Raw genomic sequence first — 27,500 nt, forward strand, 5'->3', positions numbered from 1 at the left:
AAGTTAAATATAGTGTGTTAAATCCGTAGAGTATTGCTAGGAAAAATATCTGGCGTGTTTCGTGTTCAATCTCTTGTGTGTTAACCCATGCTTTATGAACCAAGTAGAGCCCTTTACCATACACTGTTTTTCAGTGTTTCTTTAGATGTTTTTAAACATATGTTCTGAATAAAACTTGAAATTAAATATTACTCGTTTTCATGCTGTTGAAGATATTTGTACAGCTTCCATGATAGTTTTCTTCTAATTCTTATGAAACAGTTTTATTTTATAAGAACTTAACCCTTTGTAGCTTTGTTATTTTAATGAGAACTCCATTGTAGTTTTATTTTCTTTTCTTTCCTCTTGTAAAACATATAATATTACTATACTTTGGATGCCCTGCACATTCCCTATGGACTCTAACGCATGCTTGCACGCAAATAAGACTGGTTAAAGGCTTTCCTTTAACCATGACGTTTAGAGTCCGTTGTCATATGCGATAAAGAAAGCGATGTCGTAGCGCTGCATGTACAGAGAGAATTTCAATGACACATCTTGAAGCTTCAATGACGTATTCAATGTGCGTGACAAGAATTCTTGGCGTGTTTTTCGCCTTTACAGTCCCTCTTGGGTCTTAGTTTCGGGTTTTATGGAATTTTTGAAGGTAGAAAGGAAGCGTTTGGCTTGGTTGTTTTGATTACGAGGATTTCTATAGAATTTTATATTTATTTTTGTGGATTTTTTCGGTTTTCAGTGTTTCTCTCTCGTATATTATTGAAGTAAAGGATCGTATTATTTTTGTGTTTTGTTCTGGTCGGAAAACATAGAAAGGTTTAGTGATATAAAATATTGGAGCAAAATTATAATAATAATGATAATAATAATAATAATAATAATAATAATAATAATAATAATAATAATAATAATAATAATAATAATAATAATAATAATGATGATGACAATAAATTTATGATAATAACAAAAGTGGAAATACAGTTGTGAATTGCAGGAATCCCTGTTACGCAATAAGAATTTGTTTTCACTTTGCGCAGTGGTGACCTTGGTCTTCTTCAGGGAGGTCTCTTCTGGCCTGGCCATGTTATGCATCGCTTTCCCTCTGTAGTATTGACACTTTTCGTCTGAAACAGCTGCGAAGGGGGAATGTTGGTTGGCCCTTTTCTCTTTTTCTTCTACTGTAATTGGCGACTATTTTCCACCACAGCATAAGAGCTTTCAATATAGTTCTTTCTGTTCATAATTATATGTGTGTGTATATATATATATATAAGTATATATATATATATATATATAATTATATATATATATATATACACATACATGGTGTGTGTGTGTGTGTATGTAGAGGCAATATCTATAATAACAGAAGTAATAACAATGCCGATGGTAGTGATTTTCATATTTACTTATTTTTGAAGAGATAGTTTTAATTATGAATGGAATTATCTATCAACTTCTAGATGATTGGTAAATGAAAGGGAAAAGGTATATTCAAATATATATATATGTAATATATTATATATATATATATATATATATATATATATATATATATATATATATATATATATATATATATATATATATATATATATATATATATAGTGTATGTGTGTGTGTTTGTGTGTATCACAAAGTTTTTTTTTTTTTCATTTTTAATCAAAGATGTGTCTTCTTGTCCCTTGGTAGTGTCACTCAACTTCAGGAACTCGCTCAGACCTATTATAAGCTCTTGAAAGACTGTTAAAAGTAATTTAGCTGCGTTTGATCTTCGAGTGAAATAAGGGTTTGCAGGCACTTTGGCGACTTCGTTCAGAGATTGCTTCACTCTGAAGAAGCCGCTTTTGTGTGCCTTTGTTTTGTAACCACAAACAGATAGTTAAAGGTGGTGGGGCTAGGAATATATATCCATGCTATATACGTATAAGGTGGATCTCCTCTATTTAATAAAGAGCAACGTGCCTGGCTATACATATGAACATATATCTTACCTGTCACACTCAGCGGAATTACCAGACGTATGACTACTCGGTCCATTTTACTTCCCATGGACAAGGGGGAAAGGGAGTAGTCATCACCTGGTGAGAGGGCAGTACCCCGAGAGATACATTAGGAAACCACAATCTCTCACAAATTACCAAAACTGCCGAGTTATAGTTAGGAATGGGGGAGGGGGTGGGAAGGGTTGGATGTGTGTGTGTGTTTGTGTGTGCATATCTGTGGTCGAGTACACTAGTTATATTAAATTAGTGTCAAGTTTGTGTTTGGTGATTTATAAATGATTTATGTATATACATTTTAAGAGTGCATGTAATTGTTCTTATGGCTAATTGTTAACGACCTCCCTAGCCTGTGAGACACGCGATCGATCCCAAATTCGTTAGTGATCTCAACGGGGAAGTATTTTTTGTTGGTTTTAGTCGACTGATGTGCTGTGTAGCTAAGCTGATAATCATGGTGCTTGTTACCGCATCTCGAGAAACTGACTGAGAATTGAAAGATTTGATACATTTTGGAACCCCTCTTTGTGTGTCTTTTTGGGTGGAACAAAAATAGAGAAGACTTGCATAATGAAAACCGGACATCGTGAACCTGAAGGGGGGGGGGGGGGGGAGTTGTCTTGAGGGGATTTTGTGGACTTGCTGCTCTTCTTATAGTATAGCATTACTCATTTTGGTTGATTTTAGATCCATAGAATATAATACATTCACTTCAAAATCTACTAAATATATTTTTCTTTGCTTAGATTATTTTTTCAATAATATTTTTCCACCCGTGACATTTTTTAGTGATTTTGGATTGAGGGTATAAGTCTCCTGCCCATTTCAAGCTGCGATTCACTACCGTTGACTAACTACCACGTATATAGATAGCAGGTTAAAGGAACCCGGCCATAAAATTCTCCCGATTCAGCCGAGATAGAAATCCAAGTTCTCCCACTGTGAAGGTTTTCTCCTGACACTAGTTTCTTTTATATTTGACATTATGCAAATTTTTATCGTTTTTATTACTTTCTCACATTCCTTAACCATTAGAAGAAGAGATTTGGCTTGCATATGAATTATTTCACCACATTGGAAAATAGTAATAATGATAATATAAATGTAAATATATTTTTAATGAATTATGTAAGGTGGTGACATTCACTGATTAGTATTAGAAAAAAAATTGTACTTACAATAAATGATACGGTTTGTAACATTTTCTCTCAAGACTTACCACGTAAGAGAACTTTCCTTACAAATGTTTGGGTCGCCTGCCGTCTGTGTGTAGGCTAACTCATTCCAATGTCTCATTTCATAGGTGTTAGATATGACAGAACTGAAACTTGTTTGAAACACGTGGAGCATACTTACGCCAGATCCTATGTACGTTTGTTTTCCCATTTTGCGAAGATGTGCTGATCACTTTTCCTTCAAGTAACCACTTGTCCACTGTTACTAAATTCCAAGTGGTGATCGCTAACACTGTCACTCCTCTTCCTGTTTTGTGTAATTGCTTGCTAGTTTAGAGTCGCTACTTCGTAAGGAAGCACTAATATTTTATTAAAAAAAAAAAACAGACACTGCTCTTAGATTATTGATAGGCGCTCGGGACTAAAAATGACCATATTAGTATTCATATTAGCTTATAATGATTTATTTTTCAAGATTATTGGCACTTATAACCTTAATATTCTGGCACATTCCAATGATTTCTCTAAATCCTGCGATCCTAGATGGTCTTAAAATCTCTTGAAGGATATACCCCATGGACCTTGGCCGACCCTTGTCCGAGTGAAGTAAAGGAGAGAACGAGAGAGACAGATTTTGAGAGCCCACCACGAGGAGGGGAGATCTGTGTGTGCTTCTTAATACTTTCTTAGACCCTACCCCCGTGTGGGGAATAGCTGAGGAGGGAGATGGGGGATTGAGGGTGATAGGTCGCGGGGGAAGAGGAGGAGGCTGATGCCCAGCGAGTGTCATCCGCCTTCCTTTAGTCAGGGGTGGCCCCGGGAGGATTAGAGGCCCACATCTCTTCTTGTCACCTGGGGCATCGTTCGGCCTTATTACTCCAAGGCCTCGTTGGGAGGGGATTAGGTCGCTGGCGATGGATCTCACTTGGGGAGATTAGAGGATGAAGATCATTTTGATTATTATTATTTAATCCAGTTGAAAGTTGTAAGTAGTGATTTATTATATAGGCTATACCTTCAAAGAGATGACGTTTATGTGTTGCATTCTAAATGTTTTATAACTTGATTTTCAGCTTTTTGAATGTTTCACAGGTGGCGATTGACATGATTTTTTTTTTCACACGATGGGTTGAAGCCTATATATCCTAGATTATGTTAAGTATTCTTAGTTCTGAGATCTTTTTGATAAACCCTCCATATTATGGTATTTTCTATTTGAGGGTCAACAAGATGTTAAGATTTATTTTCTCAATCTATTTCTTGAAAATAAACTGCCCTTTGAAGAAACAGCAAGTGTTGATCTTCAGTTGAGACAGGTAATGTGATGCAGGATAAGCAATGGTAGGTTAGGGTAAATAGGGCAGGTTACTACTGTTATAGGATTATATCAGAAGAACCCTAAGGAAATGAAATCTTTTACATACTTAGGTTTTACATATTAGTGACATGTGTAAGTGACATCGATACGTCGTAGATACAAAATAGTTTTCATCTTGATTTTACCTATTTTTCTTTTCTTGTCTCATCCCCGTCACGGTCGAATCCCCATCGCCAGAGTGATGGTGCTCTTTCTGTCACAATCTGTTGCGAGATGACGACCACAGCTATTCCTTTGTAGAGTTCATGGGGAATTTATCTTTGAAGTAGTACACATGTGGCAGCTTTCATTTACATGGATGTGTGGTTTTTGTATTGTTGCCGCCAAACCTCCCCCCCCCCTCTCTCTCTCTCTCTCTCTCTCTCTCTCTCTCTATATATATATATATATATGTGTGTGTGTGTGTGTGTGTATGTATGTATATGTATACAAAGTATCTGTTATACCAAGTTCAGATAAACAATTTTCACCACATAATTCCCATTATATCAGAAAATAAAACTGGTATTTCATATCACTACCTGCAATTTAGCTTTTCTTCACTAATTTCCATATCGAGAAAATATTTAAATTAATTATTACCTTTTGAAAGACACCGCATATCATACATCAAAGGACATGAAAACATAGCACTACTGAGCCAGATCAAATTTTGTTGAGGTATTTCTCTGCAAGACGTGACTCGGTATGCACAATGGATGAGTTGGCATGGCAATGTTGTTAAAGGCTGCCTCAATATGCAGATCTAACGAGGGTAAAATTACTCTTTCCTGCCATGCCATGTGGCATGTTGGGTACACATGTGTCGACAAGGTTCGAGGACATTTAACGACCTCCGAATGAGACTGCCCAGGTAATATTTTAAGGATTTTCTCCTTTTAAGAATATGTACAAGTCATTGCCATTGGAACAGACACTATTAGACTTCGCTTCTTTATTTTTTTTTATTTAATATTTGGGAAGAGTTGGGATTCTCATGTAGGTATAATTTGAATAACGAGGAGTTATGCGTATCGTGACTCATTGAACCCAGACCCCTTGAGTGTGTGTGGGAAGTTTCAGTAATTGCAGTTTTTCTTTTTATAAATATTAGTTTAAATTATAATGTATGAACTCATATTCTACAGTATAGGCCTACTACGTTACGTTAATGGTCATTGAAAAAATAATGAACCGGGGATCTGTAGGTTTTGTAGTTAGGTTAAAATTCGTAGGGAATATGATTAAAACAAAGGAAAATAGAGATCGAAAGACATGATATAAAGCTTTTAAACCGCCGCTCATTTTTAAATACGAGAGAGAGAGAGAGAGAGAGAGAGAGAGAGAGAGAGAGAGAGAGAATGCTCAGACCTTCATGACATTTCAAAGTTATTTTTTGTTTTGGATTATTGCATCTTTGAGTGTGTGCCATTGTGGTGACACAGCGTTCCTTAGCATTAACCTGGATTTCTCTGAAGTTTATTTATTCGGAAGTCACTTTGGTATCTTCGGTGTGGTGTAGCCACACTGCACATCCTGATTCACGTCGTGGCATACAAAGACAGACAGACATGTATTGTATCGGCGCTGGTCCCAAATGGGTCATTGTTGGTAGGTATATATATTTGTATCACCATCTCGAATCGGTATTTGACACACACAAATTCAGTTTTCATCGACGCTTATTTTACATACGTTGATATCCTCGTGATCGGTAGATTTTAATCGTAGTTGCATTTATGGTTATCACGTGTAATTCATCTTAGCAGAGTGCGACACCTGTTATCAGTCTTTCTACTCTGTTTATTATGTTTTGTAATTTCTTAAGGTTGATTGTAATAGATGGAGTTATAGAAGTCAATCTTGGTCATAACACAATTAATCACACGTTTCTTTACAGAATATTCACAGATGCTTTTCTACAAAAGCAATGTTTCTAAGGTGATATCTAGCATTTCTTATAACGTTATTTATTTGAGCTTAAGAGACAATTAACAGTCAAGTGATACGCTTAGGTCACGAATTCCACTAGATATCGAGACCCAGTTATTAATAGTATTTATTTGTATGTTTCTTAAGTCATCTTTTATTTCCTACCGCCATATTTTTTTTTTTTTCTAAGTTTTAGTTGTTTTATTGTCATCCATTCCTTGATACTAGTAAGGGCATGGTTTAAACATTTTAGCATTATCATCAATATTATTTATGAAGTAAAGTTGTGTATCATCTACAAATAGTTTAAATTTCACTTAATATCTCTGCAGTACTTTTAATATGCCTATAGTATAGATGCAGAATAAGATTGGGACTATTACACTACCCTGGAGTACCCCTCTGCTTAATGGTCCATATGATGAGTGAGAGTTTCCAATTCGTACACAATAGTTTCTGTCTGCCAATTAAAGTTTTAGATACTCAAAAGCTTGATCTCCAATACCGTTGGACAGTAAATCTTTTAGTAGCAGGTCATGCACGACTGTATCAAAAGCAGCAATGAGATCTAGTAATATTAAGACACCACCTTTGTTCTCATCCTTCATTTCTAGCATATCATTTGCAACAGAGCTGTCACCCTAGAATATAATTGTCGGTATGGTAACTGATCGTTTGGTAAGGTTTCAATTCTTTCTCAGTGACTAATTAGTTGTTCAAGAGTTATATATTCAAGCGCTTTTGAAATAAAGGATATATTTGAAACAAGTCTGTATGACTTTAAGATCCTGATAGTCTAGAGCACTTTTCAGAACTGATGTAACCACAGTCACTTTCTCAGATTTAGGAACCTTCGTATTTACTATTCTTGTAATTATGTCGGAAAGACTGGGGTTTTCTACTCCAATTACTTCGGATATTGACATCGATTCAATCACGCACTTAGTTTTCTTTGTCCCTCTAATCATCCTGATGAATTTTTCTTTTGTTATATTATTAAATCTCTTCAATCATATCGTTGTATCTAGTGCAGTACTTGTCTGATATGAAATAATTGTAAAAGATCCAGTTGTGTGTTTGTGTGTGTGTGTGTGTGTGTGTGTGTGATCGTTTAAAGAATTCTAGAAATGTGTTCTCAAGTTCTTAGTCGCTATACCAATCTGGGAGCTTTTTTTTCATTTACATTTCACATACACCATTTATTATTATTATCATTATTATTGTTATTATTATTATTATTGTTATTATTATTATTATTATTGTTATTATTATTATTATTGTTATTATTATTATTACTAGCCAAGCCACAACCCTAGTTGGAAAAGCAAGATGCTACAAGCCCAAGGGCTCCAACAGGGAAGAATAGCTCAGTGAGGAAAAGAAATATGGAAATGAATAAATTATTAGAAAAAAATTACAATAAATCATTCTAAAAACAGCAACAACATCAAAACAGATATTTCATATACGATATAACTTTTCCATGTGTTTTCCGCCCTAATAGATAACTATGTTGGCACTTAAAAAGTTTGTATATTCCATGCATGCACTTTCAATTTTTAACCGACTCCACTTTCTTTACGTTTTTTTCCTCTTTCTCTGAAGTCTCCCCATCGAGCCAAGATCTATCCCTAACAGTTCTAGTCTCTTCCATCAATGCTCACATATTATCATATACATTTTTGTTCATCCTATAATATAGTTATAATGCAATCAACACATAGAGAGCGTAATAAACGTTGGTTGCCAAGACTGCAGAGAATATTGATATCATTTATTTTCTACTTAATTTCATCAATAAAGGCATTAGGGGGGGAAGTATGATTTATTTCTTAAGCGTATTTTCTTTAGTTCTGCGAGTTTCTGTAAAGGTAATCTTGAAGTAAAAAGACTGTGCAGTGGGGAAGTAGTGCACTTCTCTTCCACATTATTATCCGATACAATATTATTCATTTCATTACTTGAAACTAATTCAACTTATGCCCAGTCAAAGATGTTGCACAGTCAACGTTATTACCCAATTGATATGATTCCAGTATCTGATTAAATGCTGAAGCATCATGATTTGATGCCTCATCCGTCTAAAGATTGAAATCTTCACAAATAACTACATTCATTTTTTTCCGTGTCAATCATCTCAGTGAGCTTAATGAACTCTTCAAAAAGGATTTGTACATTTGATCTCTGTTATTTTTAAATTATATATATATATATATATATATATATATATATTTGTGTGTGTGTTTGTGTGTAAATTTTTGTTTGTAATTTGTATTTCCATGTATTTAAAACTTGTCACACTGGTTCTTATCATCTTGAGATTAAATTAGCCTTTGAGAACAAAAAGCCCAACCCATCCACCCCCTATAACTTGCCCTTTCCTGGAATATGAAATAAGCACGTGCATTGGGATCATTTCATCTACTCTAGCCTTGTCAAAGTCATTTAGTCATGTTTCAGATATCGCTAATATTTCGAAACATTTTTTATTAATTAAATCTGGGACTTAGTAATTTATTTTTTTTAAGTACCAACAGATGGAATATTCACATAACCGCTATTTGTGACGTCCTTTGCATCCATGATCCGTATTTTGTGCTAGTCTCGTCAGTTCCAAATCTAAAGCTTTGCAATTTCTTGAGTTCATTATTTGTTCATTTTCTCCCACTAAGTGCAATTTATATTTATTTTACTGCTTGGGAATATTTCTTGGTGTCATGATTTGCTGAACATCTCCCACAAACTTTCTACAGTCTTGAACTTACAATAATTTTCAAAATGTCCGTAATTTTGACAGCAGTAGCAGGTGATCACATGGTACCTATCGCAACATAACTTTATCACCATTAACATGAATAGTCCTTCCGAACTTCAGAATCATATTTTTCTTGAATATCTTCTGTTTTACGTTTTGAATCTGATCCAGGCAACGAATCCTTTGAACCAAAACATTAGCTACGTTATCTGCATCAGTGAATAAATTGCATATCATCACTTTTGGTTTTAGTTGTCCAATTTTTCTCTTTTCGGTATTTGACCATGATTTGAATCTCGTTTACTGTTTCGTCTCTAATCCTCTCATCAGGGAAATTTACAACATTTCCATTTGAAGTTGACCTATTAAGAACTGGTATACCTTCGAGTACTTTTCAGCCTCATTTTTCCTATCGGTGATTTTACTTGATGCTCGCGTTGATTGGATTACTAGTATATTTTTTCCATAACTTTTTCAGCATATGTCGTCATTTTCTCATTTTTGTGTGACATCAGTCTTTGAAGTGTAAGATTAATTGTCTTTAAGATTGAGTTACATATGTTTCTGTTGATTGGATCTTCCATTTAGATACGTATAAAGGAGTATACTCAATGTATCATTATCACGATAATTTACTAGTACGCTATTAAGTGACTGGGCCTGAGTAGCGGTTAATTTGCAGTGAAATTTATGTTGAAAAGTTACAAATTAGGTCTCGGGTTTTAGGCAAAAGAACAATCGAAATAGCTATTCGTGTTTAATTTAATGCAGTTGGCTTCATCTTGTATCTCCGTGTTTTTGAATAGCAAAAAGACTGAAATAAGCACTTCTTTTGTCCAGTGTTGATGAAAAAAAAATTGTTTACGTTCCTTTCATACACACACACACACACACACACACATATATATATATATATATATATGTGTATATATATATGTATGTATGTATGTATGTATATATATATATATATATATATACATATATATATATATATATATATATATTATATATATATATTGTATGTGTATAGGTATTCTTACATATATAATTGGTCAAGAAAATCACGTGAAATTATCCCCATTGTGAATACTCGCTTTTTTATGAGAGAGAGAGAGAGAGAGAGAGAGAGAGAGAGAGAGAGAGTTGTAGTAGTAGTAGTAGTAATTGCAATTATTCTTAAAAACAGAGGCCAACGAAAACTAACAAGCTCCATTTACTTTTATTGATCGTAAAGATGCCACCGGATATAAACTCGATTGCTATTAGCAATGTTGCTCGCATTTAAAAAAATCCTCTCCAAAGGTTTAATTAATGTCCCTGGACCCATGACTCACTGTTATTTGAGACATTACTTGTGAGACATTATTTGTTTTGGTCACCCTGAACTTTGTCGGTGTGTACAAAATTTAAAAGCATTATACAGAGGTACATTTATCTTCATCTGTATTATGTGCACGCAATTCAGTGTGACTTTGTCCAAGAAACAGGTGAAGCATAGTCGAACTGTTCAGTTTTCCAAATAATATCCGACTTTATAAAAATGAAATATTAACATTGTGACATGGTAAAAGAAAAATATGATTTATAACTTCAAGACGTGCTCTCATTACCTGGTGTAGGAACTTCTGACCAAGAAGAAAGCCAGAATTATTTTATTGTGGTCGTAAAGTCTCAAGAGAACATGTGCGTCTTCTTGAACACTAGTGTTAAGATTCTGCCTCGAAGACGCTCAGAATTCATTTTATAGTCCACTCACACTAGATACCTTCGCAGTGAGTTCAAACAACGACTGAAAGACAAAATCGATTGATGTTAACTTGAGGTTCTGTTATATGTTAAATCTCTCTCTCTCTCTCTCTCTCTCTCTCTCTCTGTTTTGTTGTGTATCGACTCCAGCCATGGCTGAGATAAGCCTACCATGGCGGATGGGTCTACTATCGATTGCCCACTCACGACTTAAACTTGGCCTGAACTCACTACTTTTGGCTTCCCAGCTGTCCTTATTGCTCACACATTGTTAGTGGGTCTAAGGGCTTCTCTTGCCTGTGGGTAGCGGTGGCAGGTGATGCAACCGCCTCAGGCCGGTTCCCGCCTCCTTTCCGTCCCCTCTCCCCGGTGTACCTGTTGACAGGGAAACAGATTCAGTACTCGTGTGCTTGGGTCAGCAGATATATTTCTATGTAAATTTTATTATGGTGAATTTTGTTTATGAAAGTTGATGAGACGAAAAGGAAAAGAGGTTGCGTGATCGATAGATCTAACTTGGATGAAAAAGTATATTTTATTATTGGCCGTTTCTTCGTGATTCTCTGTATTTCGTAACAAATGGGAACATGATGTTTAAATGAATTCTCTCTCTCTCTCTCTCTCTCTCTCTCTCTCTCTCTCTCTCTCGCCACAATGTGTTCATTTCAATTTCAGATCTCCTCAGGTAAAGAAGGAAAAAAATATGAAATGAAGAGGAGGAAGTTTGGTACCATGTAGCTGAATATTCCGCATCAATAAACACCTGATATATATTTATATATATATATATATATATATACAGTATATATATATACAGTATATATATGTGTATGTATATATATATATATATATATACAGTATATACAGTATATGTATATATATATATATATATATATGAGTGTTTTGTGTGTGTGTGTAGGTTGCGGTCTCGTAAATCACTAAGAATAAGAATGGATAACTTGGATGTGGAGGCGGCACTTGGATACAGGATAATATGTGTACACGGTCTCCGGGTCACTCGGTCAATGACATCATTTTCCTTCTTTCACAATTCCTCACATTATTTTTAATATTTTCAATTCTGCATTTGTTTGTTGACTTGTTCTTCTTTTCTTCTGTTATTTCCCACTATTCGGATTTAATTTTTCCTGAACATTATTTTTATTCTTATGTTTCTTCAATGTGATTGGATTATAAAAATTAGGCGAAAGGCCATGCTCATAGACTAGTGATGCCATTCAATGCTTACATAGATAAGAGTAAATAGATTAGATCAGAAGTATTAAATCTATTTCAATACTATTTAGTAAAAAACACTTTATACAAGCATATCGTGCACACATTTAGAAAATGAATAACATCCTTCCTTTCATAGGTTTTGTCTTGTATGCATTTATTAAATGTTAAAATTCGTGCTTCGACAATCCTTTTGTGATTCCTAATTTATCAATTTGAGCTCCTGTGTTTCGTCTCTTCGACAACCATACAGTGCCTCTGTCATTTCTGTTTTACTTCTTTATTTCAAAGAGAATTTGGCTGGTCATACAGCAAGAGTTAGGCAAAGACGAGAGAGAGAGAGAGAGAGAGAGAGAGAGAGAGAGAGAGAGAGTATAAACTAGGTTTATCAAACGTATGCGTACACGCGTACGTAGTTTCTTTCACTACATTTCACGGAGAAAAAAAGTACTGAGACGTCTGTGGGTAATACCTCCTGTCTACATGCTGTGTACATTCATTTTGTTGCCTACAATAGATGCAAACGCGATATATCTGGTTTTTATTATCATGAAGAAAACGGACGTTGAAAGATTAAATGTATACTATTTCTTTCTCTGCCCTCCTCAACAAAGCAATCTCTCTCTCTCTCTCTCTCTCTCTCTCTCTCTCTCTCTCTGAGATAATTATAGAATGATCAAAAGTGATCACTTGTATATTCGAATTGAAATGGATCAGCTCCGCGTTTGATTTCCTAAAACTAGATTAATAACTTTTATAATGATAATTCTTATGAAAAACGTTGAGCAGAGGAGGTGTAGGGATTAAAAATGCTCTTATACTTTACCTATTAGCTGATTATTCCTGAAATACCACCTCTCGTTTTTTTTAATCTTTTACGTTGGTGGTCATAAAATAAAAGGAAAAGAGCAACATTCCCAAGAGTAGTTTTTACACAGCCTTGTATTTCTGTTGACGCCACAAGTCATATATGTTTAACTTTTTCGACCAGATGAATGGCTCATCAAATATATATTCTCGTAGGAGAGATTATACAATCAAAAGAAAAGTGAATCCTTTCCTTTATTCTTAAAGGGATATTTATTTTGGCCTTTGTTAATTGAATTTCAAGCTTTTTTTTTATCTTTTCGTGAAAGTTAATTTTGAATTATCTTTGAATTTTAAATGATATTATTCATTAACAGTTGTCTATTATTATTATTATTATTATTATTATTATTATTATTATTATTATTATTATTATTATTATTTTGGAGTGTTCTTCTCCTAGAAGAGCTGCTTACCATAGCTAAAGAGTCTCTTCTACCCTACCAAGAGGAAAGTGGCCACTGAACATTTACAGCGCAGTAACCCCTTGGGTGAAGAAGAATTGTTTGGTAAACTCAGCATTGTTAGATGTATGAGGACAGAGGAGAATATGTAAAGAATAGGCCAGACTATCCAGTGTATGTGTTGGGAAAGGGGAAATGAACCGTAACCAGAGAGAAGGATCCAATGTAGTACTGTCTGGCTAGTCAGAAGACGCCATTTCAACGGGTGGCTGGTGGCCTGGCCAACCCACTACCTGTAGGTAATTTCACTCTTGTTTTTCTCTTGAAAGGGGTCTTATCACCTCCGTAAGCAAACACTTTAACCCTTCATATTTTACGAGTCTCAGTAAACTGTGTATATATATATATATATATATATATGCAGCCATCAAAATTGCTTTTGCCTTAATAGGGACGTGTTTAATGCACTTGGATACGTAGCTTGTGTTTGTGAATACAGGTATGCATGGGTATTGTAAATGTCGTCTAAGAAAAACTTGAATGCAAGTGTATGGTTGTGTGTGCATGTGCTTGTTTGTGATCATACGTATGTAAGAATACTGTTCATGAAAACTACTATTTTAGCGAATGAGAGATACATACTATGACAACCACTGTAGTTTTATAGCCGTTTCTCTTTCCTACCCCTTCCCCCCTTCGCTATTTACCAACGTCTACCCCCCTTACGCTGCGATGGTGTTTCTGTGTTCCCTTTTTATATTTTTATGTCAGGTCCTTCCTTGCTCAGGTGGTTAACGCCTCGCCGAAGCCAAGACATTCAGTGTTTCTCTGTGTAATAGTCTTTTATTCTTACGTAAAAGAATTCTCTCTCTCTCTCTCTCTCTCTCTCTCTCTCTCTCTCTCTAGCTAATCACATTTGATCATTAGCTTTCGAATTATTTATTATTTTAAAATTGGCCACGCGTTTTCCTTATTTCTTTGGTCTGTTTTTCATTAAGGGGTCTTTCTCTTGTGTTCTTGAATTATTTCCTCCTAAATATTGTCTGCATTCAAACATGATTGTCTCATTTAGAGAAAAAAATCTTTCGCACTAATTTCCGATATGCAAAATAACGTGGTTTTATTTACATACTTCTCACAACTTTCGTGAATAATCTGGATGACTTTTATGTCACATCCTAATATACGAGGTTAATTTTTTTTCTTTTGTGAATTTATGTACGTTTTTGTGATGCATATGTAAATACTTCTTCGCCATTATTCATACCAAGTAAAATCAGATTCATAAGATGTTGACGAAGGAGAGAATTTTTTTTTATTGTGTGTGCAGAACAATACATTAGCGGGAAAACCGTGGATTTCGTCATCTTCGCATGAGAGAGAGAGAGAGAGAGAGAGAGAGAGAGAGAGAGAGAGAGGGGGGGATCACCCTTTACAAAATACAGCTATTAAGAGACAGAGAGTTCCTATTAATGAAGGCTCTACTGTGAAAATGGCTGTTAAAGCATCGTAAACGAGGCGTGATCATAAACAACAACAAAGGAGCCATACTTTTCACGACCCCATGAAAGCAGTAACTTCTCGACTCTTTACAAAGAAAAGCATTCGATGTCTACTAATTATATACTCACGGGTGGAATATTTTCCCTCGGTTTTTTATATATTTAACGAATACAATCGTAAATAATTTTCTGTGTCAGCTTGTACACAATAATATCCCACACATACATATAGTCTACGTTTGTTTTTAGATATACTGTATAGTTATAAATTATGTAGATAATTGTATTTGTATAAATCAGATAACACAAGTGAATTTTAACTTTCTGTTATGGCCCATTGTTCTTATGTTGACCCAAGTTCTGGTTGAGGTAATTGATAGTTGGACAATTGAGGTAGCCATAACCTGTACTTTTAGAGGACTGGGTATACACTTGTATATTGTATATAGTATGTCTTGTCCTATCACTCAGGCTATTTCCTCAAACAAATTTGTCATTAAGCAAGTGTACCATGTGCAGTGTTTCATTATCTGTCTCTCTTGCCTGTGACATAGCTCATGATGTTCTTCTCTAGAAAGAGCATAAATCCATCCCTTGGAAGTGTGTGTGCGATGCCAGGTACACAAGCACCTGGCCTTGGCTGAGGAACCGATTGCAAGAAAGTCGAGAGGAGTGATTTGGTAGCATCCGAAGAATTTATAATATAAAGATCCAAGAAAAGAATAAATGAAATAAATCACACAAAGTATTTCATAATTACCCCTGATAACGAGGAAAGTGATTAATGGCATCGGTGATGCTCATGTGGTGTACTGTATGCATCACTAAAGCCCCCCTGACACTTGCACGCATTCGTGGCACGCATTGATGCGCGAACTCGCGTGAACGAGCCGTGAAAATGTCGTGAACAGTGCGGAAACTCGCGTGCCAGAGCGTACCAATGCGTGCCATGCGGGCCCAAAACTTTGAAATGTTTAAAGTTTGTGGCACGCATTGGCACGCACTAAATGGCCGTGAACGATGCGCCAACTGGAGTGAACTGGAGTGAACAGTGAGGGAACTGGCGTGAACTGGAGTGAACTGGAGTGAACGATGCGGGAAGTGGCGTGCACTTTATAATGAAGAGAAACAAAAAGGAAACGAAAATATTAATGAAAAGGAAAGAAAAATAAACCTAGTAAATTTTTATATTTGCTGTTTTAATGTGAAAAAAAATGATATCTTATTTCAAACTATTTCTATAACTTTATAATGAAGAGAAACAAAAAGGAAACGAAAAAATTAATGAAAAGGAAAGAAAAATAAACCTAATAAATTTTTATATTTGCTGTTTTAATGTGAAACAAAATTATATCTTAAAAATTCAAACTATTTCTATAACTTTATAATGAAGAGAAACAAAAAGGAAACGAAAAAATTAATGAAAAGGAAAGAAAAATAAGCCTAATAAATTTTCATATTTGCTGTTTTAATGTGAAAAAAAATTATATCTTATTTCAAACTATTTTTATAACTTTATAATGAAGAGAAACAAAAAGGAAACGAAAAAATTAATGAAAAGGAAAGAAAAATAAACCTAATAAATTTTTATATTTGCTGTTTTAATGTGAAAAAAAAATTATATCTTATTTCAAACTATTTTTATAACTTTATAATGAAGAGAAACAAAAGGGAAACGAAAAAATTAATGAAAAGGAAAGAAAAATAAACCTAATAAATTTTTATATTTGCTGTTTGAATGTAAAAATAAAATGATGTCTTATTTCAAACTATTTCTATAACTTTATAATGAAGAGAAACAAAAAGGAAACGAAAAAATTAATGAAAAGGAAAGAAAAATAAACCTAATAATTGTTTATATTTGCTGTTTGAATGTAAATATAAAATGATGTCTTATTTCATGCACACACTTATTTTCCTCTATTACCAATCAAGACCCTAAACTTTTGTTTTGAATAAAAATGAACTGAAAAATAAACCCAAGAAATTTTTAAGTTTGCTGTTTGAATGTAAAAATAAAATGATGTTTTATTTCATCAACATACTTATTCTTCTTTATTACCTTAAAATGAAGGGCAAAACAAATTTTTTCTGTTTGCTGTTTTAATGTAAAAATAAAATGATTTCTTATTTCAACACACTTTTTTCTCTATTACCTTAAAATCAACAGCCTAAAAACTTTTCATGTTTGCTGCTTTTAATGTTAAAATAAAATGCTTTCTTAATACTTGTACATATTTCATGTCTGCTATTTATATGTAAATCAAATGCTTTTTTATTGAAACTAAAATAAAGGGCAACAAAAAATACAAACGAAAAAGATACGTTTCTTCTCCTCAATGCAATGGTGTCTCTGACAGAAAGCATTGTTGTCTCTTCCGAACCCAATCCAAGAATGTCCTCGGGTTGGAGAAGCCCCGTTTTTATATGGAGTGGCCAATTCGTGAAATGGCGTGAACTGGCGTGACCAATGCGGAAACGATGCGGAATGATGAGTGAACTCGCGTGAACGTGTCGTGAACGATGCGCGAACTACGCGTGCCAATTCGTGCCAATTCGTGCCATCGCGTGAACGTCGCGTGAACGATGCGCGAACTGGAGTGAACTGGTCGTGAACAGTGCGCGAAAAACACCAGTGCGTGCCAAAAAGTGGCACGCACTGGCGCGCATCAATGCGTGCCAGTGCGTGGCAAAAATGCGCGCAAGTGTCAGGGGGGCTTAAAGGATTTGTTGCTTTCTACTGTACCTTCACTGCCGCTGAATAGCATCCTTGACCCCAGCGCCTAATTCTATTAATCAATGCATAATAAAAGTGGTTTTCCTTTACAAGAAATACTGCCTTACAATAAAGGCTTAATGATGTCTTTTATAGAATGTCATAAATTACATATTAATTGTTAAGGTAATTAAATAACCTACCTTCATCAAGAGCTTTTAACTGTAGGCCTACTGTTATAATTATAAGTGAACACAGTGCTTCGTCTCATATTTATTTGATTACTTTCATTCTTTTAATCTCTATGTTTGTAAGAAATGCTAGTACCGGTACTGTATATCTCTCTGAACAGTGAAATAGTAAGGGTTTTACTGCTTGGTAGATGTGATTTCAGTATTTTTTTTTTTTTTGCAAAATTAATCATATTTTTATCTGTTTTTATATTTTATCTGTATATCAAGGGACACAATCATTTTTATTTTTCAATGTTATTAAGCTGTGATTCCACTTAATAGTCCAGAAGCCAACATAAGCAAAAATATCCCCAAGCAGGTTATGGTTGATTTTGATAGAGGAAGTCATGTAGAATCAGAATCTGCACGATCCCCCAAGGGCATTGTTGAGGCTTTTTAGTAATTTAAGATGGCTTCCAAGATAGCTCACATATAATGAATATCAGGAAAAGGCATAAAATCGTTCAAATTTGAACTATATTTTAATGTAATACCTCTAAATATACGTTTTCAATGTCACTGATCATGATTTAATGCCTTAAAAAATATACAACAGTCAGAAAATTTGTTTTCCTCTAAATATCATTTAAAATGACACTAATTTCTAAGAGATGCTTCCACAAAGTTTTAACTAGATATATCAATATCCTGTTACTTATGTAAATTGTTGACATGTTCCATATATATATATATACTGTATATATATTTTTGGGCTCAAGCCATGTCGTCGTGATGGAATTTCCTTAAAGTAGCTTCCTAAGGGATATATGTACTACAGTGATATTCCCAGGGAATTTTACCTTTAGGTATCCAGAATTCTAACTCCTGGCGCGAATATCCTTAAAATTTCTCCAAAGGATATGGCATAATATCAGCGGATGCATTCTTGACACGCCTCCATAGCAATCTGCACCCCAAACAGCGTTTTGGCTTCGAGGAGGATGTGGCAAAAGGGAGCCGTCCAAAGGCTCTCCCCGCTCTCGTAATACTATTGGGAATACAACAGCGCCATTCCCACGACGGCGGACATTCCTTTTTTTGTAGCGATCTCGCTCGGTGATATTTCCTGGTGATCTAACTTTTCGATCGTTTTACAGGATTATTATTATGCTTTCTCCATCTTCTTCCGCCTCTGGAAAGTTGAGTATCGGGTCTTTACTATGAGTATATTTTAGCTCCTGCTTCACAATGAAATTAGAGTATTTTATTGTGTTTAAGAGCTAGGCCAGTTACTGGAGGCGCCGTTGCGCCGTCGTTCGTTAGGCATGTGTTATTTAGATAGCAGAACAACTTCCAGTTTCTAATAGCTTTATTTAATTATTTTAATTATTTAGCTGTTTAGGCAATTATTCTTGTAAAGTTTCGATAATGTGCATAATTTTTGTTTCCCCCTTTTCTCTGTTGATCGTATAGTTAGAGTTTCGGTGATTTAGGTAAGCGAGATCTCGTATAGCCTAGGTAACCTTACCTAGACGTTTTACTATACGTTCAGACTTTCCCCGGTTACCCTCGTGTATTGTTTTCATTCAGTGGAGACTGATACCTCCTAGAATGTTATGAAACATTACACGTCTCTTCGGAGACTTAAGGGTAATCTCTTTCCCTCTGAGTGTAGCCTCAGGGTACAACCTTAATAGCCGTGCCTTGAATTTTATTCAGACATGGCTAACTTAGGGTTTGTCCTGCCTCTTCCCTTAACCGTTGGTTGTGGTATACCATCAGGTTTTGGGATTTAGTCAGAATCTCAGAGTATTTAGTCTTTATGTCGGCGACCTGCCGGCAGGGCGATTGGGTTGTAGGATACCATCATTCCCCTGCCGGCCAGGTGGCCGGCAATGGAGGTTAGCCCTCATTAGCCGCACTTGAAGTTATGGTAGGATACCATCTTCTCCTTGTGACTAAAAGACTATTCCTATGCCACAGTACTCTGGGCTGAAGAGTAATTTTCTTTAGCCTAGGATACGTGGCACTGGAACTCTGTTTCTTCTTTGTTGAGAGGAGGCGGCAGTGCCGCCATCCCCTTAATTGTGTCGGCAATATCTGGGATGGAGAACTGAGTCTCTCCTGTTCCCTGAGATTCTGCCGATACCGAAACAGAGTTTCTTTTACAGGTGGTAGGACTGACAATTTTTGCCAGTTCCTCTCACACTCATTATAGGACAATGTTCCCTATCCCTTTGTCCACTTTTGATGGCTGAGCCATTGTCTTTCTTTAGGCCGGCATCTTGCAACCTTACCTTTGCTGGTAGGTTGCCGGAGCCAGCCAGACTCCCTCTCTAGTCATGTCTTTGGCTGACGGCAGAGCATACTGCCGCCAACCACATCATCTGTCGGCAACTGTCGGCCTAAGCGGCAACTGCCGACCCAGCCGGCAGCCAATCTTGGCTGCCGGCGACCATGATGGCCGTGAGAGGGAAGTCCCTTCTGTTCCCAAGGTTCTTCAGTCCTCCCTTGGACTGCTGCTACAGGTCCTGTTGCCGGGGTACTGCCGGCCAGGCTGGCACAGATAGTGCTGACTCAGTTGGCAGCACGCCGACTGTACTGGTACTGGTGGACTTGCCGGCCGGCTGTGTATCGGCGGTACCTTGTCGGCAATAGTACTGTAGCTGCATGGAAGCCTGAATGGTACATTCTCCCCTTCTATTAGAACCTTCTTTCTGGAAAAAGGCAGTCAAATTAGACTTTTACATCCTTAATTACTGTATACATTCACAGTAAGGAGTAGCCTTTTTTCCATGCTATCTCTCTCTCTCTCTCTCTCTCTAGCTAGCATGCCGGGTATGCCGGCAAGACCTAGCTATGCCGGCTACATGCCGGCTGAACTACTGTATATATTATACAGGTAGCCAGTGTATCTGCAGTATAGAATATACTGCAGATAGAAAACTACTATATAGTTTATACTAGTAGTTATTTCCAATATATTTTGGATATCCAACACAGGCATTTGCTGAGCCCAATCCTATATTGAATGAATATGATTTCTTCAATATCCTGATTAGAAATCAGTATTAGGATTACCCTACAATATTAAACACTTCAAGGCAGGAGTAATACACTCCTAACCCTTAAAGGGTGGAGCTTTTTTCCTTGAGTCTCCCTGATCAGGAAACTCTATATTTTAATATAGTAGGAAGACTACAGCAAATAGGCTGAGTGGGATATACAAATATGTCTTTATTTTCCTAGTCCAGCTGGCTTCGTGCTAGATGGACCATACTGTCATATGCTACTATGAAGGCAGCATAATGACTAGACTACAATACATGATGTACAGTAGCCAGTAAATTGTAATATAGACTTACTGCAATTAGAAAACTACAGTACCATGATACAGTAGTATTTCTGACATACCTTGGGTACCCTTGTACGAGCATTCTGCTGGTACCGTTCATATATTGAATGAATAGTTTTCTTCAATATTCTGATCGAGAATCAGTCATCCTGACCCCACAGTATTAACATTATTTAGGGACAGTGATTTGATACTTCTCTACCCCTAGGGGTAAGAGTCCTTCTACTTGGAGTTACTCTATAGAGAAATCTCCATGTAGTTAATACTGAGGGGAGGCAACAGCATTTGCTCACAGGGGTACACAAGTATGTATCTCCTACTATCCCTTTATAGCTTACTATCCTAAGCTACTCTATTGTAAAGGACATTTGCATGTTGATTGTCAAGGAGATAATCCATTGTATACTCATTTGGTTTTCCTTTCTTTACAGGAGGAACACCAGATACCTTGTGCTGCAGTCCTCTGCAAGGCCAAGAGTAAGTATTTTTACGGTCATAATACTTGCAGGTTTCATGCCCCCTGCAATATTATTTCCGGATCCCTACATTATTGGAACCCACAGGTTTGCAATATATGTCGGACATTAATGTCCGAAGGTTTTGAAAATCCCAAGTCTACAGAGACTAGGGATACAGCTCAATATAAATTACACAACTGGGTGAGAGGCTTTCAAAAGATCTCTCTGGGACCTTTCCTACCTAATGATGGGATGCGTTAGCTACTATTTCCGGAAGCAAGTGAGGAAACAGTAGTGCCTCAGGAGCTAACTAATCCCCTGACGGCCAGAAAACCTTTGGGATTAAGGGCAAGAAATGCCCCAAGGTAGAAGAGGAAAATGTTGCGTCGGAATTTCCTCCACCTGTGCCGGCTTTAGAACCATCGATGTCGACATCTTCGTCTTCTACCTCTAATTTGGATAATGTGGTACAATTATGTATCCAACTGAAGAATCAAATAGAGAGCTTTCATAGACAAAACGAAAAGCAGGAAGTAAAACGCAAGATAGATCCTCGTAAAGTTTCTCTTGTCGCTTCCCAGGGGTCAGTCAAACGACCCATGAATCAAGACCTACCAACATGCTCCATAACCAATCCCTGGAGGTTCGCGGAGCAGCTGCCGATTTCAAATGGCAATCTCTGCATCTCAGAGAAAATGTGTTCTGTTCCTTTGGACAAAATTCAATTTTGGCCAAGCTTTGATGCTTTCCCTAATTGTTGGGTTCGACTGAAGTACGAACCAAAGTCAAGAAAAGGAACGGAACCAAAGGAGGTCTTGATTCTCGACCATGATAAGGCACAGACTATCCTTTCAGGTAGTCTAAGAAAGGCGGGTTATTCAGAGTCGAAGGTATTCTCACTGAATAACGGACACCCTTCCTTTCTTGCTCCTATTTCACTCTCATTCCCCTTTATGGGGAAGGCATTTACTTCTGTTGCCAAAGCGGTAGAGGCGGGTAAGCCATGTCCCACACTTGATGAGTGCAAGCCTTTGTCACCAGCTTTTCCCGGACAGGAAAAGAATTGGAAGGAAGTCCATTTGACATTTTCAGTAGGAAAATTAGACAAGGACGTCGCAAGTTGACAATTCAAGGTATGTCTCCCTAAATTGTCTGAGTTGCTCTTGTGTAGTGAACAGGAGTCAAAGGAGAGACATGCGACATCCCTTTCTCTACAAAACTACATAGAGTTGTGTTCAACCTACGAAAGTACCCCAGACATGCTCATGGTCATAGCCAAAATGCATATGGCTATCTTGGTGAAGGACCTTTACACCTTTATGAAGGCTAGAAGAGCATGTAGAGAGTTTGTGTTCACTGATACAACAGTAAAACACGAAACAAGGAAGCTAATATCTTCCAACATCTGGGGTAAAGACCTCTTCCCACACGAGGTCACTAAGGAAGTAATTAAGAATGCCACCATGGAGAACATAGGTCTTCTCCAAAAATGGGGCATTCCTTCAAAAATAAAATCTTCTGTGGTTGTGGGTCCCCAACCTAAAAAGAAGATTGGAAATGCTGGAAATATCCGGGCTGCTCAACAACATCCCACTATTCCAGTGACCACGATGCTACAGGCAGATGGTCAAAAGTCTGAGCCAACTGACTACTCGAAGCATAAAGACGCTTCGGCTAGGAGGAACTTTCCCTCAGGATCGCAGGACCTTCGATCCTTCGGTCCAAAGCCTATTCAAGATGAGCCATCAAGATGAGCCATTGATGGGAAACAGAAATGTCCCTACCATCATTTCCTTACCTTCTCCTACAGTTCAAAACCCTCCTGGAGGAGTATACCTGAGAGCTATAGAGCATACAGGTAGTAAGAAAACTTTAGCTCATCGAGTTCCAGGGAAGGCTGCTTCGTGTTCACGAGAAGGACTCAAGATATCAATGAGCCATTCTGAACTTTCGCCACGCAACAAGTTCATAAAAAACAGCAAATTCTGAATGTTAATCCTTCTGAACATATGGACCTTGTTCCAATTAAGGGTGTTCGTAGTCTTGTCAGACCTGAAAGGTGTCCTTTGGAACCTTCCAGTCAACCACCCCCCTTCCTCCTATCTAGAATTCATGTTACAGAGAGTAACATTTATCCTAAGGAAGATACATGTCGGACTCACAGTTCTAAGTATCTTCAAAGGATTGACGAACTTAGTCACGTCAAACTCAAGCCTAGAAATAGTTCAGGTATTAATGTACCTGATCAAGAGGCTGGAGTGGGCAGCACCCGAAGTGTCCGGCCAATGTGCATTCAAAGAGATGACCCGGTTCCTGAGACGTCACGGATGCAAGATAGGCTTCTAGAAGTCTCGACTTTCTCCAGCTCAGGGGTTTCGATATTTAAAAAACCATCGAAGCCCTCAGTCACATCAACTCTCCTCTCCTTTGGAAATATAAAAGGAGCTCGTGAGGTCTGTCAAGAGACTCAGGTATTCAGTCAGAATACCAAAACGCCAACAGGAAAAAGCGCTAAACTTTCCCCAGTTCGCTATAGTGACAGACCATGTGCTAAGGGCACACCGGAAAGATGCGTTAAGAGCTTGGAGAAAACACGTATCAAACGCTTGAAGAGATAAAAAAAGACTGAGATCGGTCCCTCTTTAATCGCTTCTCTAACATAAATTAGAGCACGAAAGTGCCAAGACACTGCTGGTCCTTTTATGGGTGGGGAAGCCCCCTCCACACAGATCAGGCTCCCTACGACTGATCTGGGACACCGAAGCGATAATAAGACGTCACATTCGAACGTCTCATTCAGTCTTGGTGAAGTTACCCATCCCTCTCTTAAAGGGACGGCACCTACCAGCAGTTCATTTACAACTGATTCACGATGTGACGGTGGATACTCTATTTCGATACAAACCGATAGAGTTGGAATGGTCCATGGGTGCAGACATATTCCCTCCCAGATGGGAACAAGTCCCGGAACTGCAATTCGGCCTCTTCATCACGAGCGTCTTTAGGAAACTACCTCGCTATATAGCCCCATACGAGGATCCTCTAGTGGGGCTGATAGATTAGATGAGGCTGGTCCTAGCTCTGACCCTAGGGATATTTCCCAAGATTCAGAAATTAACTGCCTTCATTTTATCACAGAGAACCCAAACCTTTCATTTCATGATTTTCTCGCTCTAGCGGTTAGAAAAAGGTTTGGGATCTCAAAAGGCAATATAGAATTCTTAGAAGAATACAAGGCCAAGTCAACTAGAAGACAATATAAGTCTTCCTGGAAAAAGTGGGTTGCGTTTGTCAAAGCAAAAGGACCGAAAGAAATTTCAATGAACTTCTGTCTGTCCTTCTTTGTCCACCTTCATAGCCAAGGCCTGGCGGCCAATACGATAAATACGTGCAAGTCAGCCTTGACTAGGCCTCTCCTTTATACCTTTCAAGTGGATCTGGCAAATAAAATCTTTAATAAGATTCCGAAGGAATGTGCTAGGCTTAAGCCCGCGGTACCATCAAAGCCCATCTCTTGATCTTTGGACAAGGTCTTACATTATGCCTCATCTGTGAACAATGAAGATTGTTCTCTTAAGGATCTAACCCAAAAGGTTATTTTTCTGTTCGCTATCGCCTCCGGGGCTAGAGTTAGTGCAATAGTGGCCCTATCCAGAGATGAGGGTCACATTCAGTTCTATTTCCTGGTCCATCCTTTCTCGCTAAAAATGAGCTACCCACTAAGAGGTTGGGTCCCTGGAGAATCTGCCCTCTGAAGGAAGATGTCTCTCTATGTCCTGTAGAGTGTCTAAAGGTCTATCTTTGTAGAACTTCAGACTTCAGGGGAGGACAGCTCTTTAAAGGAGAAACTTCGGGATCAAATTTATCCCTAAAACAACTAAGGGCGAAGCTCACCTACATTATTCGTAGAGCGGATCCGGACAGTACTCCTGCAGGTCATGATCCGAGAAAGATTGCTTCATCACTGAACTTCTTTCAGTATATGGACTTTGAGCGCCTCCGTTCATACACTGGATGGAAATCATCCAGTGTGTTTTACAAACACTATGCAAAACAAGTGCATGAACTGAAACACTTCGTAGTGGCGGAAGGTAGTGTATTAAAACCTACCCCCTAATTACTGTGGTAAACAGTTTTTGGTTTGGGACCTCACATGTCCTCGCACATGTAACGGATGAGAATCATCCAGAGTGTTCTACATACACTATGCTAGACAAATCCATGATCTGAAGCAATATGTGGTGACGCCAGGTAGAATATTTAACCTGCCGTCTAATTCTACGATGAACAGCTAATTGACTGGGACTGTCAATTAAAGGGAGAAGAGGTCACCCTTCTTAGGTGTGACTTCTTTTAATTAAGTGTTACCATGATAACACTGGCTCTGTTCAAAATCCCAGGTGTGGAATTATACAGATAGCACTAGTGCCGGTGTACGAAGTACACAGTGCAGATAGAAGTAACCAGTACAGGAATTATGAAGAGAAATTGTTTTATAATTTTCTTCAGTCTGAGAGTGGCACTCATCATTTCTTCCTTCAAGAAGGAAATATAGTCTCTGTACTTGTTACAGGTATAATCCCATTGTCAAACTACATTCGTTTTACTGAACATCTTTTAGTCATTTATTAGTAATAAATGTCTATTAGAATGTAGTGCGTCCACCTTCGCCAGACAATTGTATGTATACATGCCAGAGTTCTTCAACTTACCAAAGTAAGTATCCCTCATATATTTGTATGCATCAAATAATAGATATAAGGGACACTGATGTTATTTTAGCAAATATACAACTATGAGACTATTTGTATATTCAGTGTGTATTTATGTTTGGTCATACTATGTATGTTAACCTCAAGATCCCTTTTCTACTGTCTAGAATGACTCTTCCCTGTAGGAGGCAGGAAGTACTAACATTGGTTATGATTAGTGATGGTGACGAATAATGGTAACGTCCCTTGTCTCATGTGGTCCCCATGACCATAGAAAAGGTTGCTATAAGGTTAAGGCACTGATTAAAAATGCACAGATACACTAATGCTCTGGTATGGTTCCATCATGACGACATGGCTTGAGCCCGAAAAACGGATTTTGAGCGAAGCGAAAAATCTATTTTTGGGTGAGATGGCCATGTCGTCCTGATGGACCCACCCATCTCTTCTAAAAGAAGTATCCATCCCGTGGTACTGTATCTGTAACACCACGCTCAATGCTACAAGGAATGTCCGCTGTCGTGGGAATGGCACTGTTGTATTCCCAATAGTATTACGAGAGCGGGGAGAGCCTTTGGACGGCTCCCTTTTGCCACATCCTCCTCGAAGCCAAAATGCTGTTTGGGGTGCAGATTGCTATGGAGGCGTGTCAAGAATGCGTCCGCTGATATTATGCCATATCCTTTGGAGAAATTTTAAGGATATTCGCGCCAGGAGTTAGAATTCTGGATACCTAAAGGTAAAATTCTCTGGGAATATCACTGTAGTACATATATCCCTTAGGAAGCTACTTTAAGGAACTTCCATCAGGACGACATGGCCATCTCACCCAAAAATAGATTTTCCGTTATATATATATATATATATATATATATATATATATATATATATATATTTACATATATATACATACATATATATATATATATATATATATATATATATATATATGTATATATGTATATATATATATATATATATATATATATATATATATATATATATATATATGTGTGTATATATATGTATATGTATATGTATATGTAGGAATAAAATAGTCAATGCTGCTATCATCTTTATTCAGAAGCTTTCGACATAACTTATGTCATCTT

The 27,500-nt window shown here is 37.1% G+C and overlaps 2 protein-coding genes across 3 annotated transcripts in view; one reads left to right on the forward strand and one right to left on the reverse strand.

The window, feature by feature from the left end:
- FipoQ (F-box/LRR-repeat protein FipoQ) overlaps positions 1 to 3,818 on the reverse strand; it is a 204,306-nt gene extending 200,488 nt beyond the window's left edge. The window contains exon 1 of the mRNA XM_068381644.1: positions 3,357 to 3,818. Coding sequence (XP_068237745.1) covers positions 3,357 to 3,386 — 30 coding nt within the window. The 5' untranslated portion in view covers positions 3,387 to 3,818. The remainder of the gene's footprint in view (positions 1 to 3,356) is intronic.
- The window catches only part of Zip99C (Zinc transporter Zip99C), a 135,365-nt gene that overhangs the window by 45,058 nt on the left and 62,807 nt on the right, over positions 1 to 27,500 (forward strand). The window lies entirely within an intron of this gene.

This window comes from Palaemon carinicauda, chromosome 10 (genome assembly GCF_036898095.1).
Source record: "Palaemon carinicauda isolate YSFRI2023 chromosome 10, ASM3689809v2, whole genome shotgun sequence".
In the NCBI taxonomy this organism is placed as follows: Eukaryota; Metazoa; Arthropoda; class Malacostraca; order Decapoda; family Palaemonidae; genus Palaemon; species Palaemon carinicauda.